Source organism: Sebastes fasciatus, chromosome 12 (genome assembly GCF_043250625.1).
Source record: "Sebastes fasciatus isolate fSebFas1 chromosome 12, fSebFas1.pri, whole genome shotgun sequence".
Lineage (NCBI taxonomy): Eukaryota > Metazoa > Chordata > Actinopteri > Perciformes > Sebastidae > Sebastes > Sebastes fasciatus.
In genome coordinates this window covers 27461333-27480086 of record NC_133806.1, presented here as the reverse complement: position 1 = coordinate 27480086, position 18754 = coordinate 27461333, and the positions used below count along the sequence as shown (strand labels likewise).

The 18754-nt window shown below is 39.8% G+C and overlaps 2 protein-coding genes across 2 annotated transcripts in view; both read right to left on the bottom strand.

Moving 5' to 3' along the window:
- Positions 1-18754, bottom strand: part of tgfbr2b (transforming growth factor beta receptor 2b) — a 233139-nt gene that overhangs the window by 85885 nt on the left and 128500 nt on the right. The window lies entirely within an intron of this gene.
- Positions 1-18754, bottom strand: part of LOC141779609 (dolichyl-diphosphooligosaccharide--protein glycosyltransferase subunit STT3B) — a 68329-nt gene that overhangs the window by 6384 nt on the left and 43191 nt on the right. Inside the window, exons 5-12 of the mRNA XM_074654503.1 lie at positions 16825-16924; positions 11646-11744; positions 9248-9394; positions 7051-7099; positions 4749-4903; positions 2787-2998; positions 1404-1591; positions 177-348 (exon numbers count right to left, since the gene is read on the bottom strand). Coding sequence (XP_074510604.1) covers positions 177-348; positions 1404-1591; positions 2787-2998; positions 4749-4903; positions 7051-7099; positions 9248-9394; positions 11646-11744; positions 16825-16924 — 1122 coding nt within the window. The remainder of the gene's footprint in view (positions 1-176; positions 349-1403; positions 1592-2786; positions 2999-4748; positions 4904-7050; positions 7100-9247; positions 9395-11645; positions 11745-16824; positions 16925-18754) is intronic.

The window sequence follows — 18754 nt, the reverse complement described above, 5'->3', positions numbered from 1 at the left end:
TATGTAACCATTGAAAATGGGGGCAAAAAAAAGTCAAAAGTATTAAGAAACACATAAAGAAAAAAACAAGGCTATAGCAATAACCGTCATAGATTTTCTTGGGGATTGGGGAGTTCTATTTAAAGTGTCTATAAACAATAAATTTCTAATAATGTTAAAGGTACAGCGGCTCTCACCAATGCTATATGACTGTTGTTCCAAGTGTTATTGTCGACTAGCGTGGTTCTGTTTGCCATGCCTGCTATCTGGTAGCCGTAGTCCCACCAGGACATCACTCTGACGTGCTCGTCTGTGTTCTGCCTCAGCCAGTAGTAGGCCTCCCTGAAGTCATCCAGGATGTTACGGGAGCTGGTGGGGAGAGGTTAGAGATGGGTAGGGGGGATGACACACGAGTATATACAGTATATCATCAATATGTGTATTTATACATTGGCTATATGATTTTACTAAAGTAAAAACCCCTCAATGAAAGCTGTATCACAGTGCCTTAAAGGTTCAGTTCACCCAAATTACAAAAAACTAGGGCTGTCAATAGATTAAAATATTTAATCACAATTAATCGCAAATTAATCACACTTTTTATCTGTTCAAAATGTAGCGTAAAGGGAGTATTTAATACTCTTATCAACATGGGAGTGGGCAAATATGCTGCTTTATGCAAATGTATGTATGTATTTATTATTGGAAATCAATTAACATAAAACAATGACAAATATTGTCCAGAAACCCTCACAGGTACTGCATTTAGCATAAATAATATGCTCAAATCATAACATGGCAAACTCAATCCCAACAGGCAACAACAGCTGTCAGTGTGTCAGTGTGCTGACTTGACTATGACTTGCCCCAAACTGCATGTGATTATTATAAAGTGGGCATGTCTGTAAAGGGGAGACTCGTGGGTACCCATAGAACCCATTTTCATTCACATATCTGGAGGTCAGAGGCCAAGGGAATAGCCATGACAATTTTTCCTCGCCAAAATTTTGCATAAGTTTGTAGCGTTATTTAACCTCCGTCACAGCAAGCATGGTGGGTACCAATGGATTCCTTAGGTTTTGTAGTTTTCATATATATATAAAAAAAACTGAGCCCACTACAATGTCCGAAAGATCGATTGCGTTAATGCGTTAAAGCATATTTGTCCACTCCCATGTTGATAAGAGTATTAAATACTTGACAAATCTCCCTTTAAGGTACATTTTGAACTGCTAAAAAAATCTATTAATTTGCAATTAATCGCAATTAAATATGTTATGCGATTATTCACGATTAATTATTTTAATCGATTGACAGCCCTAAGAGCTAACTCTCTCTATATACAGTATATATAGCTATAGATATAAGTATATGTATATACAGAAATGACAGAATTGCACATGGTGTTGTTGTATCATTCTCACCCATCGTGGTTGTATGAAGCCAGTACTACACTGGGGCTGGAGTAGGCGTTGCTGGTGACCCAGGTGCAGTGGACGGCGAACATCATGAGCAGCATCAGCATCAGCATGGTGACTATGGACTTGATGTTGGGGCCCAGACCCTCCTCAGCCTTCTCCTGCTCTGATACATGTTTACGCACCTTACCAGCCTGCAAGGCACAGCACAGCACACACACACACACCATCTGTAAAGGTTGCTTAAACTCTAACAAGACAGGAGCTCTGTATGAATGAGCTGATAATACACCAGAAGATAACAATTGTCCCCATTGAGAGGATCCTCAGAGTGTTGTAGCTGTTTTATGGTGTCTAATTTAAAACAGCCTCCTTTCAGGAGACCTGTGATAGCGTGATGGGTTGGTAATACATTACTCCCACTGCATCGATTTGTAAGAAAAACGGCAAAAGGATGACAAAAACATTAGACAGCAGTGATTTGGTTTCCCTTATTCAGAAGGAGGGGAAAGGATAGAAATAAGGATACAGCTTCATTTTTCATTTTAATCACAGATACCAGAACATAATACTGCCAATTAAAACATCTTAATATAAGATCCATCCAACATGACGAGTACCGCTCAGATGGGTCCAGAAAATGTCGGTTTTGAAATGTTGATGTTGCATTTATTTTAGTTATGTCCTCATGTTATGGCCTGCTGGATAGATATCATAAGATAGCTTTGTGTTGTATATAGTATGCTGACCATGTTTCTACAAACAATGGACAATATTTGTCAGTGTTTTGTGTTTTTAATTGATTTCCAATAATAAATATATACATACATTTGCATAAAGCAGCATATTTGTCCACTACCATGTTGATAAGAGTATTAAATACTTGACAAATCTCCCTTTAAAGTACATTTTGAACAGATAAAAAATGTGCGATTAATTTCTAATTAACCGCTGGACAATCCTGCAATTAAATAACGATGAACTATTTCAATCGATTGACAGCTCTACTTGTATGTAATAATATTTTTGGTGCTGCAAACATGGAAACAGCAGCTTGGGACAAAGTGTTTTATGGTAGTAACCGCTGGTAGCCAATTTTTGGAAAATGGTCATCAGAATGCCAATCTGCAATGGCCCAATATCCAGATATCTTCTTAATATGTTAAGCTTTAAATGTACCAAATGTGTCACTTTTATTACTAAATGAACAATAGGTTAGCTGTGCCGCTCCACTACTAGTAATTAAAAGATTTTTTGACAATTTACTGTGCGGCCTTACAGCATCATGAACATCAATCTACAGAGACAACGATTATGTAAAGTAAAACATTTGGTAGTTCAATCTCCATCAAACGACATGACATCACATCACACACACATTACGCTAACCTTGTCATAGAGGTTGCCGGCGTTCTTCCTGTCGTCCTCGTCGCTGCTGTCCTCTGCGGGCGGGCTCTGCCTCTTCATGTCGTCTCCCAGGTAGTGCTCAAAGACGCTGGAGAAGGCCACCGCCGACAGCATGCACACCACCGGAGTCAGAGTCAGCATCAAACGCACCATGACGCCGGCGAAATATACAGCGCTGATGGCATACAGGGCCACTGATGGGAGAAAAGAAGAGAGAGAGTGAGACAGAGAGAGATAAGGAGGTTACAGGTGACCTGGATGTTACCATCCAAGCTTGGAGAATTTGATTTAATTTAAAGTTTTACTTTAATTTAATGCTGTCGAGATGGATACTGACAGAGAGATAAAGTGAAGCAAATAAATCAAGTAAAGAAAAAAGCAGTTCAAGGCAGAGTAGGGGGGAGACAGGGAGGGCTGCAGAAGACTGGACTTTATGTTGTCCAGTAGAGCCAGATTGTTGGCTCATCATATATCATATTGGTGTTCATGTGTCAGCTGATAAGTAACAAGGAATTACAGTACAGATACGCCAAAGGTATGTTTTGTAGGGATGCACCGATACTGGATCGAATATCGGGCCGATAGTGACTCAAATAGCTGGATCAGGTATCGGTGACAATGGGGCCGATCTATTCAATTCAATTCTATGTTTATTTACTAATTATTACACCGCGTTGTTGAATACTCGATTCGGATTGGTTAATCACGGCGTTCTGCGGACTGTTATCCCTTTATAGCAGACCGTTGCTATGAATAACAGACCGTTGCTATGAGTGCAGCTCTGATGTCGGACTCTGGCGGACCGTTTTTGTGTCAAATTATTGATTTCTTAAGTAAGTAGCCGTGTAATAAGCGGGATAACGTACAGCGAATCGGTCATTGTTGTGAAAGAAACCCCTCCAGGGCGATGAGAGAACCTTCCTCTCCACGTCGGGGATTATTACACAACCATGACCGGCTTGCTGTATGTTATCCCTTACATATATTATTTACTGTAATTTTAATTCCTGTTTAAGTTTTGAGCAATTTGTTGCTGCATTAAAACGGGTTTACACTTGAAGATTCTTTTTACCAAGCGGTTGACGTACAATTTATTATTTTAATAATAAATAACAATTCACTACATTTATATCTATGTATTTATTTGTTACATTTTGTTTTACAAAGTTAGGAAAGCGATGTTTAAGTCAAGCCTGATGTTTCCTTACACATAACAGATTGATCTCAGTCACTTCCACACAGTGAGGCATACAGCTTATTAATTAAACACTGGTATCGGATCGGTAATCGGTATCAGCTGGTACCCAAAGCCCAGATGTAATTATCGGTACTGAAAAACTCAGATGGGTGCATCCCTAATGTTTTGAAAAGGGCGTTTTTGGTTGACTTTATGGTTGGGAAAAGCTTTTCTGTAGCTTGCATTGAATAAACAGAACCAAAAGAGTGATTATATGGACTACTTAGTCTTTAGTGACAACTTCCAATCAATACTTCATGTAATGCTCATAACACAGGCTTTCCCACACCACACAACCATGGCCGAGGAAAGTTCAATCAATATTAGAGAACATGAGCTACTCGCTCTCAAAGCCAGAAACCAGAGAAGTAAGTCTCAAACTTGCGATGTCAGAGGGTATAAAGTCTGAAGCTGCTCCACAGACAATGAATGGAGGACTGATTGTGTTGTTTTCTTTTTTTATACCATATGTTATTAATAATTAATTATTAATGTTATAATGTCAGCTCTATATTATTATCCTCGTTACTGAGCGCCGGTACTCTAAAGTTCATCATCACCATCACAACAACTGCATCAGCTCTGACAGAGCCTCATTTATCAATCCTCCGGTACTGGATCTCAGTCTGATTGTATTTAAACTATGACAACTTTCATGACCTTTATCAATAATTGTGCTCCTTATTATTCCACGGTACGGCTCTTACCAAAGACCCGCTCATCGTTGATGTTCTTAATGCAGAACCAGAGGCCTGCTGGGAAGGTGCAGACGAGGATATGAAGGTCGAAGAAGAAGGACACCCACGTGGTGGGCTGGTGCTCAGATACTGATGCTATGATGGGGATGTGGATCTTAGCATAGCTGTGGATAAGATGGAAGACAGAGAGGAGTCAGACACAACAGAAACAGCGTGGTTAGGCAAAGGAAGAGAAAAAGGAGGTCTTTGTAGTGACGGTATTGAATAGTGAATGTATCAAACAACCCTTTTCTTTACTATAAAGAGCACAATAGTTCATTGTTCATTACATTCCCTTTAATTTCCACTTCACTCTAAAATGAACCACTCTTATTGATAGCTAAGATGTTAGATCTTATTCAGAGCTAGGGGTTTAGGAAAAAAATTAAAAAATATGGAGTGTATGTATGTTTTGTTATACTGTATCAAATTTTAATTAAAAGTCTACATGCAAAGATGAACTCAGTCAATACTTTATTTAATTTGCAGAGACGCGCCCTCTCAGTGTATCTCAAAGTCGTGCTATGATGTTGGATGTTACAGGGACTGATAAATGCAGATCTCTCTGTTCTGACTGCATAAAAAAGTACTTTTTTTCACTCAGATTTTATGCATATGTTGGCGTGTTCTTTATACTATGACAGTAAAATCAGATAAAAAAAAAAAGATCACAATATATCACGTTGCTTACAGTATCGCAATATATCGCGATTAGGGCTGTCAAAATTAACGCGATATTAACGTGTTAACGCAAATTATTTTTAACGCCACTAATTTGAATTTAACGCATCAACGCAACTCGTGATTATTTAGGTTGTAGCGGGCTCAGTTTTAAAGCGAGAGTGAAGATACTGGTATCATATGAAACTAGGAAAACCTGAAGAATACATTGGTACCAAACACTAGGTTGTCGGGAAGGAGGTTAAATAATGCTCCAAAGTTGCGCTAAATTTTGGCGAGGAAAAACTGGCATAGCCATTTTCAAAGGGGTCCCTTGACCTCTGACCTCAACATATGTGAATGTTAATAGGTTCTATGGGTACCCACGAGTCTCCCCTTTACAGACATGCCCACTTTATTATAATCACACGCAGTTTGGAGCAAGTCATAGTCAAGTCAGCACACTGACACACTGACAGCTGTTGTTGCCTGTTGGGCTTGAATTTGTCATGTTGTGATTTGAGCATATTTTTTATGCTAAATGCAGTACCTGTGAGGGTTTCTGGACAATATTTGTCATTGTTTTGTGTTGTTAATTGATTTCCAATAATCAATATATACATACATTTGCATAAAGCAGCATATTTGTCCACTCCCATGTTGATAAGAGTATTAAATACTTGACAAATCTCCCTTTAATGTACATTTTGAACAAAATTTGCATTAATTTGCGATTAATAGCGATAAACCATGAACAATCGTGTGATTAATTGTAATTAAATATTTTAATCGATTGACAGCCCTAATGGCAATATATTGAATCAGGCCTCTGGCCTGTATCATGAAACGTATCATATCGCCAGATTCTTGCCAATACACAGCCCTTTCTACAGTAGGAGAACATCAAGTTTGGCTGATGTCAGTTATCTTAGGTCTGATGATGACCTCATTACTTTAACTGCACTGCAGCAAAACTTGACTTCCTTTAAAAACAAATTCTCAGGCGTGTGCACCAACACATCAACATACTGTATGTGCACATACACTGAGAGGTTTTAGGGTTTTACAGCTGATGCTGCAGTCTGGCAGTTTTGTGTAAGCCAGGATCTGGGATGGGAGAAGGGGAGCGTTATCTGTTTAGGATTTTATGATGGGGCTGAGTGACGGGCTGACGGACTCACTGTTTGACCATAAAAACATTTTGGCAGATACACGTGAGTGTGTATACTGGTACACTTGGTACATATTTGATTTGACTGTTCGATCTGGCTAAGAGAATGTTGATTGGAAAATTAAAGGAAAAGCAATCTTCATTTGTAGAAATAGGTAATAACTTTCAAAATCCTTATCTCGAGCATGTGTTCATCAAACATGTGTTCTGAAATGGACTAAATCAAAAGTTGGATTTCATAGTAAATCAACCAGCAGACAAGGTGGAATAAATCTTCGATGAAACTCACTCCCCATCCTGCCACTTTGTCTTGTACAGTTTACAGATTTATAGGTGAAGATGCTACTGTACCATCATTTAAATCTAGATTATTATCAGCCCTGCTGTAAGGTATTAAATCCAGTGCTAAAGTATAACATATCAATAATAGTGATGACTTACCCAGTATCCCAGAGGGAGTAGAAGCGCCCACTCCATGGAGCGATGTACCCTGAAAGTGAAACACATGGTTAGAATATACTGACAAGTCCATTTAAACAAACACACGTCTAACCACCACCAGCCCACACAAACTGACCCGTGTATACACACACTGCTGTTGACGGCGCGTACTCTGTCACGCATCAGTGGAACGCATAATTGGTTTGGCTGCATTCCTCCTGCATGTATCGATCATATAATCATCCTCTAATGAGCGTGTGTTGCCGTGCGGCAGACATGATGAGCTGTGCGGAGCTCTCTGGCGGCCGGCTCGCTGTCCACTCTGCTCGCCAGTGCGATGATAAATGAGAACGCAGAAACTAATTACCGCTAGTTAGATAGCCGGCAGGTGGTCCTGACGTACACAGATAACAGAGGAGTGATGGCAGCGGAGGGCTGATTCTCATCATAACCAGCTATTGGTTTACATGTAGACAGGGTCTGAAATTAACTTTTCTCACTTTCTGCCACTGCGGCAGGTGAGTATTTTTTTTTTGTCTGCCACTCTAAAATTTCTTCTACCTCTTTTGTAATCTTATGCGCTAAATTTAGGAATTTTAGATTTGTTGTGTTCAATGTTCGATATATTTTACATAAAAAAAACATATGCATGGTAAATTACAGTGTTCGAATTACTACCACTACATGGTTTAATCAGCCTGCATAGCCAAACCCTGCAACTTTTATGCTCACACACCCGCCATGATGACTGGACGTAAGCATGGAACCCCCAGTATCTCAAATATGGAGCCACAGATGGCTGGAAGATGCAGAAAATATGGTCTGTCTTCTCTGCAGCAAAGTTCAGCAGTCTCCAGGCTCCATATGATATTAAAACAAGCTCACTACAGTTTACAATGGATATTTTGACAGCAGCCATGTGGGAAAACATACTGTGGAGCTGCTCAACCTGCAACAGCCGACTAAAATTTCTGACCTGCCAGAAATCTGACAGCAATTGCTCGGGCAATCAATCCAGCGTTGTGACCCCCCACAAGCCACCAATAGTTGGAGCCAACCTATTCAGGGCTAAAATTGGACTTGAAGGGGAATATATATAAAGAATTCCAATATGTTATTTATGGCCTAAGAAAGTTCAATCAATACTTGTGAAAATGAGCTACTCTCCCTCAAAGTCAAAACGCAGAGAAGGAAGTCTCAAACTTTTGATGTCATAGGGTATAAAGTAGGGTCTGAAATTAACTTTTTTCACCCCCTGCCACTTTAGATCTGATGTCATTCAATGTTCGATATATTTTACACAAAAAACATTATATGCATGGTAAATTACAGTGTTCGAATTACACCGTAGCTTTTGGGAGAGCCCTATTTTTCGGGGCAGGGAGGGTAGCCTACTGTCCACAATACTCTGCTGTACTTTGTTATTGTCATCTATAGTGGTTATTTGCATAAAAAAACACACGATTCAAATGATTAGGAAATAAATGATTGTACTTTTATATAAATTTCTGCTTTGATTAAAAAAATCTTGGCATTAGTAGTTTTAGTATAATAAGCTGCTTAGAGCTAGTGTTAGGAAGTTTAACAGGTCATAACTTTCTCTCAAATATCTATTTTATATTGATGCGAAAACATTTCCTTATTTCTCGCCAAAAAGTTAATTTTACGACATTACATTTGAACACATCATGATAACGTTGTAATTTACCTTCGCCCAATAGCAATTTTTACTGAGCAGAGCTTGAATGCCTCATAATAATAACTCAATGGCACCTCCGTTTACATTAGTATCTCCGTTATTTAGCGAAGCAGGACTGTGCTGCCCACCGGCTGCCAACAGGTAATGTTACTAACTCTCTTCCTGCTGATTTCAACACGGATTTGTTGTTCACAGTGTCGCATTATCAGGGAAAAAATAAGGTGCATCCCCTCGGGTTTAGTAGTAGTAACGCCATGCTTTTGAGTCCTCTCCGCCGTGGCTCCGGTGACAAACAAACTGAAACATGATACGGCGTGCGTATGCGTCATTGTGCATGCGTAACTGTCGGAAAGCATCAATAAGAGGAATCGATTGTCACGGAGGCATGACATAGACATAGATACCCAAATGAGCTAGTTTTGAGTATAAAAATATGTATGCGGAAAATGTACGTGACAGCTACGACGACCAACCTTCTAAAGGACGATGTGAACCAACCTGTGTATGTCAGGTAGATGACAGAGAGGAAAACCACTCCAGCAGCCAGAGAGACTCCCAGGAAGAACAGAGTCTGGAACTCCTGCTTGGTCAGCCGGTCCTTCAGGTACAGCAGGAAGGCGTAGACCTGAAGCAGCACAAACACACCTGCACAGATAGGGCACAAATAAGACTTTGGCAAGGGGGAGGGGATCTGAAATTGTTCAAGCAGTAAAAATAGTTGATCTTTGTTTACAGTGGCCAAAACAGTGATAAAAACAACCAATAGTTTTCTTTTTACAGTTTTTCTCAATCGCTTTGGCTCGTTTTTTGTCTTAACATTCTCTAAACTGTGAGTACAATTATTACAACTGTTTGATGGGATGTCACAACTCTATTGCATCTTTGCACAAGGTAGTAATTCACCCAAAACACTTCATTCATGCCTCTAAACCAGTTATTGTGTCAGTAAATTGGCCACCAAAATGAAGTTGTTTTGACATTTTGTGAACCGTACTGGTCAAAAATGTTTTTTTCATCACGGCAGTCAACCCTGGAAATGTTTCTTATATACAAGTCTCTGTTTTGTTCTACTTGTTTGTTGACACTGACTGCTTACTGTATGATACCAGAATGTCAGTTTCGTTTACCTGAAGGTTATTGTGTATCGCACTGAGCTGTTAAGATCCACATTTCAACAGCAGGTAAAAGTTTACTTGGAAAAGTCAATACTGTAGGCTACAATACTGTAGTACACAGAAACAGGATATGTACATGTGTGTTTACAGTAACCGTATTTGTGTAGCGATGCGTTACACGTAATGTAAACGGAAAATTAACCTTTAAGCTTTCATGTAAAGTCAAGGACCTATTATGCTCATTTCCAGGTTTATACTTGTATTTTGGGTTTCTACTAGAACATGTTTACATGCTTTAATGCTTTAAATGCCAAACTAGCTGCTAGGCAGGTATTATGCAAATGTGTTACTTGGTGACGCCACCACGTTACGGAAGAAAAGGCAGGACTTCAAGCGAGGTGTTCAGGGACAGTGTTTCTGTGGGGGAGAGTAACTCTCTTTGGCGTGGACTTTGTAACTTTGCAGAGCTTTTAAATGCACAAAAAAAACCTATATAACACACTAAAGGAAAAGGAATAGCACAAAAGCGTAATAGGTCCCCTTTAAAGGCATCCCATCGACTTTACCTACACTTTACTTGAGTGTTTCAGTGCTGTGCATGTCTGAATGATTTAAGGCTTCTCTGCAGGTAATATCCGAGTCTGCACTTTGACTTCATTTCCACTGCTCTGCTCTCACTGTCCCGCCGAGCTGCTGTGGGCGCTGATATTATGAGAATGGTCCAAGATTAACTCCTCATCATGACGTACTCCGTTTTGAGGGCTCATACACGGACTGCATTTATGGATCTAATTTTGTAGCGGACATATCTGTATGATCTCGATTGGAAATAAAAAAAAATACAATGGATAGGTTCTAAGTCTATCTTAACACAATATTGACATGCATGTATGTACATTGAAAGGGTTTAATTTATTTTATTTATTTGTCTATTTAACAGGGAAAATGTTGATTGATTGATTAATCCACTAGATGGCTAAATTTCTTCTAGAGTTGTTCCGATACCAGTATCAGAAATGTGTCCGATACTGCCCAAAATTCGGTATCTCAGTCAATGCACCGATACGATACCATCATTTATTAACCCAGAAAAAAATCTACTTGTTTCACCAGATTATTTTATATTTTCTAATTTTTTTCAATATTTTTAATTTATGTTCTTTGTAAGGCTGTCACTCAATTAATTTAGCCTCCTTCCTGACAAGCTAATATGACATGGTTGGTACCGATGGATTCCTTAGGTTTTATAGTTTCATATGATGCCATGTATCGGCCGCTACCGCAAGTTCATCTGAAACGGTATTGGGAAGGAAAAAACAGTATCGGAGCATCTCAATTTCATCAGCAGTCACTGGGCAGGAAAATCCACAAAAGAGTTATAGCATCAAGTGTTAAAATTCATACAAATCTAAAAGCATTTTCCTTTGTTCCTCCTGTCCATACTAACCACAGACACCCCTTCATAAATCTATTTCTATGTAAGAAATGGGAAAATAGTTAGTATGAAAATACCTCTTTGTACGTCCTCCATGACTAACACTGAAATTGCTTTAAGATGCGATCTCTTTGCAGACAGTATGGACCAATTACAGCAAACAACTATTATTTCAATGTACTGCATATATGAGCATGTGAGTACTGTATCAAGATAGGCTTGGAAAATGAGGAGCTGTTCTTTAATCTGCTGTCTTTTTGCACCTTTTTTTTTTTACAAGATTGACTCCATAGACCTGCAGTAAACACATATTACGAGCACAGACCACGGGTTATTGGCTACTGACCTGCTGCGGCCATGTGTTCACTGGTCCTGATTGGCTGAAAGCCCACAAAGGGGATCTGCATGGACAAGACCAGGCCGATGATGTAGAAGGTGCTGTAGGCTGGAGAGAGAAACAAAGAATTACAGTACATGTGAGCACATTCAAATGACCTACTGTAAACCTGAAAATCCTGAAAATGAAAAGACCAGAAGCAACAATGAACCCATCATACTAACAAGTAAAATAATAGCCTATTTTCTTCCTCTGTGCCATAGAGCTCCATTGTTGTCCAAAAACTATACACACACACAATGAGCCACACTGTTTTACTGGCTGACATGTCTCATTCTGTTAAACATGGGGACAAAAAATCTGCACCTGAAAATAGCTCCCAAACAAATCCACCACTTACTCCTGTAAACTAAAACTACAAAAAAAACTATAGTACCCACCTGTTTTAGGACATTATTTACCTGGTTTAAAAATGAAACAATAAATGTGTGATCCATTTTTTAAAGATTTAAATTCTCAGTAAGAGCTAAAGCTCACTTAGCAAAAATGTCACTTTGCAGGTTTAAAACACTAACAAAAACTGCTCAGGCAGATAACACAAATAGATCAGAAATACACAAAATATGTATGTTAGAAAAAGTTAGGGCGAGACAATATGACCTAAAATCTATATGATAAATTGTCAGTAGCTATTCTCTGTTTAATTACATGGGATTTCCGAAATGTGTTAATATTAAGGCTGTCAAAGTTAACACGATAACATATTAACGCAAATTTGTTTTAACGCCACTAATTTCTTAAAAAACTTTCTTCACAACTTTGATTTTTAGGTTGTATGTCATACTAGCTTGTCGTGAAGGAGGCTAAATAACGCTACAAACTTAAGCTAAATTTTGGCAAGGAAAATCTGGCATGGCCATTTTCAAAGGGGTCCCTTGACCTCTGACCTCAAGATATGTGAATGAAAATGGGTTCTCTGGGTACCCACGAGTCTCCCCTTTACAGACATGCCCACTTTATGATGATCACATGCAGTTTTGGAGCAAGTCATAGTCAAGTCAGCACACTGACACACTGACAGCTGTTGTTGCCTGTTGGGCTGCAGTTTGCCATGTTATGATTTGAGCATATTTTTTTTATGGTAAATGCAGTACCTGTGATGGTTTCTGGACAACATGTGTCATTGTTTTGTGTTGTTAATTGATTTGACAATTGCATAAAGCAGCATATTTGCCCACTGCCATGTTGTAAGAGTATTAAATACTTGACAAATCTCCCTTTAAGGTACATTTTGAACAGATAAAAAATTTATGATTAATCACGATTTTGATCGATAGACAGCCCAGTTAATACGTTTATTATTATTATTATTATTATTATTATTAATAAACTGAACATAATGTCAGCAATTTGATAAATTCTACTAAAGATGTGATAAGGAAGAGAATGATGGCGGATATATACAGACATGCAGTGTTAGTGATTCTAGGACCCCCCCCCCCACCTCCACTCTCCATCCCTTTCCGACTCCTATAAAAACAACCTCACAAAGTCCTTGATGCAGCAAACAAGAGCAAAATGCCTTTTGAGCCTAAATCATGACTGACAGTCTAAGAGCGATTAAGTTTCGAGTTCAAACGATTTACACACTCGGGGTGTCAGCGGTCCAGGCTCTCTGTGAACGTTCCAACTAAACCTGAAAACTGTTTCAAACACGCCCTCAGGGATCAGAAGCACTGAAAGAAAGCTTCAGCAACAAGAGCTGGTCGAATGCTGCCACAGCACAGCCAATGACATAAAAAAGGTTAGTTCTCTCGAACAAGCTGCGGTCTTATTACATAGTATAGAGACACAACACAAGTTGAGAAATGTAAACGTACAGAAATGACGCAGGGAAATATTTAAATTAGCTAGATGACTTGACTCTGACCACATGTGTGTCTATACGCTGTATTTACTGTCTGTATGTCTGCAATGTTTCATTACAGGGGACATATCATGCTCATTTTCAGGTTCATAATTGTATTTTGGGTTTCTACTAGAACATGTTAAAATGCTTTAATGTTCAAAAAACTCATTTTTCTCATACTGTCTGTCTGAATCTACCTGTATTCACCCTCTGTCTGAAACGCAGAAAAATGACTGAAAGGTTATCACGGCTCTTGCAGGTATCTAAACATCCCGGGATAAGACGAAGCAGAAACAAGAAGTGCATGTTCCTGCTGAAATTTCCTCAAAATGTACAGCAAAGTGCTGGACCGTCTTATCTTTAACCCTCTGAGACCCACAATAGACCCGTTTTTGTCTTTTTTTAGGGTGGTACAGAGGGTCTTTAGTGGGGGACAGCAGGTCAACAGTACATGTCACATAGAAGTGATGTACATCTTCTGAAAGCTGGGAACCTGAAGATTAATTTGAATACAGTTGGGCTCATTGGATCCAATCCACAAGAGCCTCAGCTTTACAGTGATACCCAATTTATGTAATTCCAACACTGTTTAGGGACCCCAGTATGCAGAAATATTCAAACATCATTTTAGAATAGGCGGAAATATTATTATAATATTATATATTATAAATATATTTAAAAACTGCATGTTTTTTGCCCCAAACTGCAAGTGATTATCATAAAGTGGGCATGTCTGTAAAGGGGAGACTCGTGGGTACCCATAGAACCCATTTTCATTCACATATCTGGAGGTCAGAGGTCAAAGAACCGTTTTGAAAATGGCCATGACAGTTTTTCCTCGCTATAATTTAGCTAAACTTTGGAGCGTTAATTATCTTCGTTCCCCGACATGGTAGCATGACATGGTTGGTACCAATGGATTCCTAGTTTCATATGATATCTGTGTCTTCACTCTAGCCCGAAAACTGACCTATTAAGAGCCTCTGAAAGACGGTAAAGTCAGTCGGGATCACAGTCTCAGGGGGTTGAATAACTGATGTGTTAAAGCAGAACATTAAACTGAATTATTATTCCATGTTGAGAAAAGGGATGGATGATGCATAATGTGGTCGTCCCTCTGCAATAAAAGCGAGGACTCCAATCTCCGTTCTTCACTGTTCATCAGTAGCTGCGCTTAAAATAAATTTAGGGGGGGTCTACGCCAATTATTGTCTGGGCATAGAATCAAACCACAATTCTCTCCACAAGTAGACATCATTGTTATTGGTATTACACCAAAAGATGTACGTCTGGTTGTGAAAATAGCCTGTTGTTCTGTTGGAGCAACACATACTGTAAAATGCTTTTGTATCTTGATTATCTCACTGCCTTGACAAGACTGGAGGGAATAAAATAGTAGTTCAAATATTCTACTATCCAATCAGAACCTGCAGTCATGAAGCCCCACAGACCAGACTGTTCTTTACATTTAAAAGGCAGCAGATCCACGGTTGTTCTGTATCTGACTCGATCACTTTCTTCCTTCACGGCTGTCTTCTGATGATGACAACATTATTAGGAATGCCAGAGCGAGGAAAATGGGAAAAGATTGCTGCTGACCCGGCCCCTGTCGCAAACTGCTCTGTGAAAGATGGCTCTGGTAAATTAATGCAAGGAGACACCGTTCCTCACCAGCCCTAATGCAAACCTAATGAAACCTGGAATATTCAGCTTTTGACATTGTGTCAGATACATTTTGATTTAACTCTGTAATCACTACTGGTGGTGTATTGCATCATAGTGACAGGTGTTTCTGAAGACTGAAGATAGGATTTAATGCAGGGCTGTTGTAGTTATGGCTGCCAATCAATTAAAATAGTTTATCTCGATTAATCGCAAGTTAATCACACATTTTTTATCCGTTCAAAATGTACCTTAAAGGGAGATTTGTCAAGTATTTAATACTCTTATCAACATGGGAGTGGCCAAATATTCGTACTTTATGCAAATGTAGGCTTTAAAGTATCCCAGCAGGCGGCTCATGGCACCTGCAACGTAGACGCTGAGCGATGTGACGGCCTGAACCGGTACTGGGAACCAGCAGCCAGGCGTTAAGAAAGTAGAGGCATCCATCAGATGCCTCTATTCTAAGTTTTCAACCCTGCTCATGAGATAATGCAATCCCAGTTGGATTTCATTACGGTATTTGTGCTTTATTAGAAAGGGAGGATGGAGCGAGAGAGGGCTGGTGTGTGACAGCAGGTCACAGACTGGACTCCGAATCACAGAACACGGTGAGCTATTACAGCTTTGAACTAACTCAATTACTGTGCTGCTGTAGGCAGGATGTACTGTGCTGGTCTTCAGAGAGAGACGGACACAGGTGGGGGAGGGGATGAGGACGGAGGAGGAAGATGGCAAAGTCAGCCTGATGCTAAATTATTCATTTTGCCAATGATCCTATTTGAGGATGCAGAATCCACCAGTCACCCCGTCTCATCTCCCGTCTTCTCTGCTTTCACTCTCTGTTCTTGTCCTCAGTATGGCTTTGCTTTGATTCCACATTTCGCAGCTCTCTTGCCAAGTTAACCTCGCCCCGGTTGTTTTACATCTTTGATACGTCATTATTTCCAGAGGATAATGATCTGGTACAGTACGTATGTGTTATTGATTTGGATCTGAAACAATGATACAGTGCTGTGGCGTCAGTAGGGAGCGGCGAGCCTTGGGTCAGGACTTAATTCATGATCAGTGAGGCGAGTTCAGAGTGCGCGACGAAGCAAGCTCTTTGAAGGGAAGACAGCTTTAATCTTTTTTTTTCTCTTTTTTTTCTGCCTTGCATTTCCACTTTCCATCTCTCTCTTACTTTTATCACGTATCCCTTCACTTCTCCTCTGGGGGATTTGTGTAAACCTGATATCCGTCTCATTACACACACAACATCATTCGTTATTGGTGTGTTTTTATACAGTAAAGATATGACAACGAATAACAAGCTACTCTGTGTTAGTACCCCCACATCAATGTGCGTGGCTCTGAGTCTTTTCAAGGTAGAAAAAAATACAGCTTTTCTTTGTGTGTGTGTGTGTGTGTGTGTAGCTGCTGCCCTTTATGTTATCCTAGATGTGCTACACTGAATGTCAAACGAGCATAATTGCAGCATCCCTCTGTTTACGTCCTTGAATTCATGTCAACATAAACAGTATTCATGTGAGTGTGTGTGTGTGTGTGTGTGTGTGTGTGTGTGTGTGTGTGTGTGTGTGTGTGTGTGTGTGTGTGTGTGTGTGTGCTGCGTCTCACCTATGTAGACTCTCCTACTGAAGCGCTGCATTAGAAGCAGGACAAATACGTGAAGAGGAATAAGGTTGATGATGAACACGTAACCGCCCCAAGCTGACACCTGTGAAACAAACAAAAGCAACAGTGGTCATTAATGAAAGGGGTTTAACAATTTGGAATATGCACGCACACAATACTCACCTGCACACAGATGTTTTTTACGATTTTGAGATTGATTCTTTAACACCAGAATCAAAATATTTGCTTAATTTGAGTCTATGTGGAGGTAGAAGGAAGTTACCGCTTTTATTGTTGTAGTCTGAGTAACTTGACGTCATATCCGTTCCGTATCCGTCAACCAAAACAAACCGCAGCGAGCCGAAACGATAAAGTATAAAACGGTGGAGGGTCTGCGTGGATACGACCGGCACCCTCACATGTTAAATCCAGCGTGGTAAACACTACACATACAGTAAAGTATGGAAACACTTTGGGTTTCACACATTGCAGGAAAAGCAGAGCTAGACATCACGGCTAAAGCTGCATGCTAATTCTGTCACGGACAGGAAACGTTATTGTATTGCGGTAACGTGCGGTCAAGCCGCCCGTCACTCTCATCTCCGTGGTCAAATGGGCTGAGGCTACAACTGTAGAGCAACCCTTATACTGACATTTATGTTAAATGCATTCAAACGGCCCCGATGGAGCTGATCATGCATGTATAGAGAGAAAGGAGCTGATGGGAGAGCTAGAGACGGCCTTGGAGAAGTTAGAGGAGGTATACACGTGAGACTGTGACGGTTTTCAAAATAAGGTGTTAACAAAGGGAACTGTATATACAAAATACATATATGGAAATACGATTGACTGTATTATATTCACCAGAAGTATAAAACATTACATGTCCCTTATACATTAAAAAGAAAATGCCACTAATTTTTTAGGGAAATGTCTTTATTCTTTGATGTTTGGGTTGCTGGAAAAAATTTAATAAATAATGCCTGACAATGACCGATATATTTGACTTCAGGACATCTCTGACTACATACATGCTGAAAATTAAACATTTTTACTGCATAAATTTAGATATTTTCCAAAGTAAAAGTCCCTAGAAGTGTATGATTCCACTTTTTCCCCATGGTCTAGTGTTTAAAAAGTTAACAAAAATCACAATAAATCACAATATTGAGTCGGCACCCAAGTATCGTGATAGTATCGAATCAGTAGATAGGATTGAACGCACAAGTAAATGCACAGTTCACTGCTTCTTGTCATAATGGGATTTTTGATCTCTGCTGAATCTGTGCAGTGCTTTCAACTGCAGTAGATGATCAGTATTGTGACCCTGTGAGGCTGGGAACTGAAGGGTGGCTGTGTTTCCTCGCTTATTCACAACACACCACACACCACACACTTCTATAATGGGACAGGTTGAAACATGAGGAGGGCACAAAGCTGCACGGCCCACCTGAGAACTGTGAAATCATTATGAGCTACAGCGCTAAGACTGCAATTTAGATTATGCTATCGGTCCCAAAACCCTCAAAAGCACACGCATACACACACCGGGCACACGTGTTAAGTATAACAGACGCACACATGCACCTCTTTTCAAGCTTTGTGCTTATTGTCTCTAAAGTGTCGTGTAACTCCCGGTCGGCGAGCAGCTGCCAGAGAAAATGTGTCACAGCTTATAGCGGGAAGCGTTCATATGATTCATCACAGTCTGGCTGAATGATAGGTGAGTCAGGGAAACAGGTTCTGTTTTGGTCTGATGAGAATGGCTTTCGGTAACAAAAGTTTGATGGACATCCACAAAATGCTCAATGTTAGCCACCTGTGAGTGGCATGGTGATCATTTGGTTGCTTCTGTGTTTCAGAGTCAGTGAGTGTGATGTACGCATTGCTCTCCCTCTAGTTTATGACTCAGGTTTGTGTTTATTGACGTTAG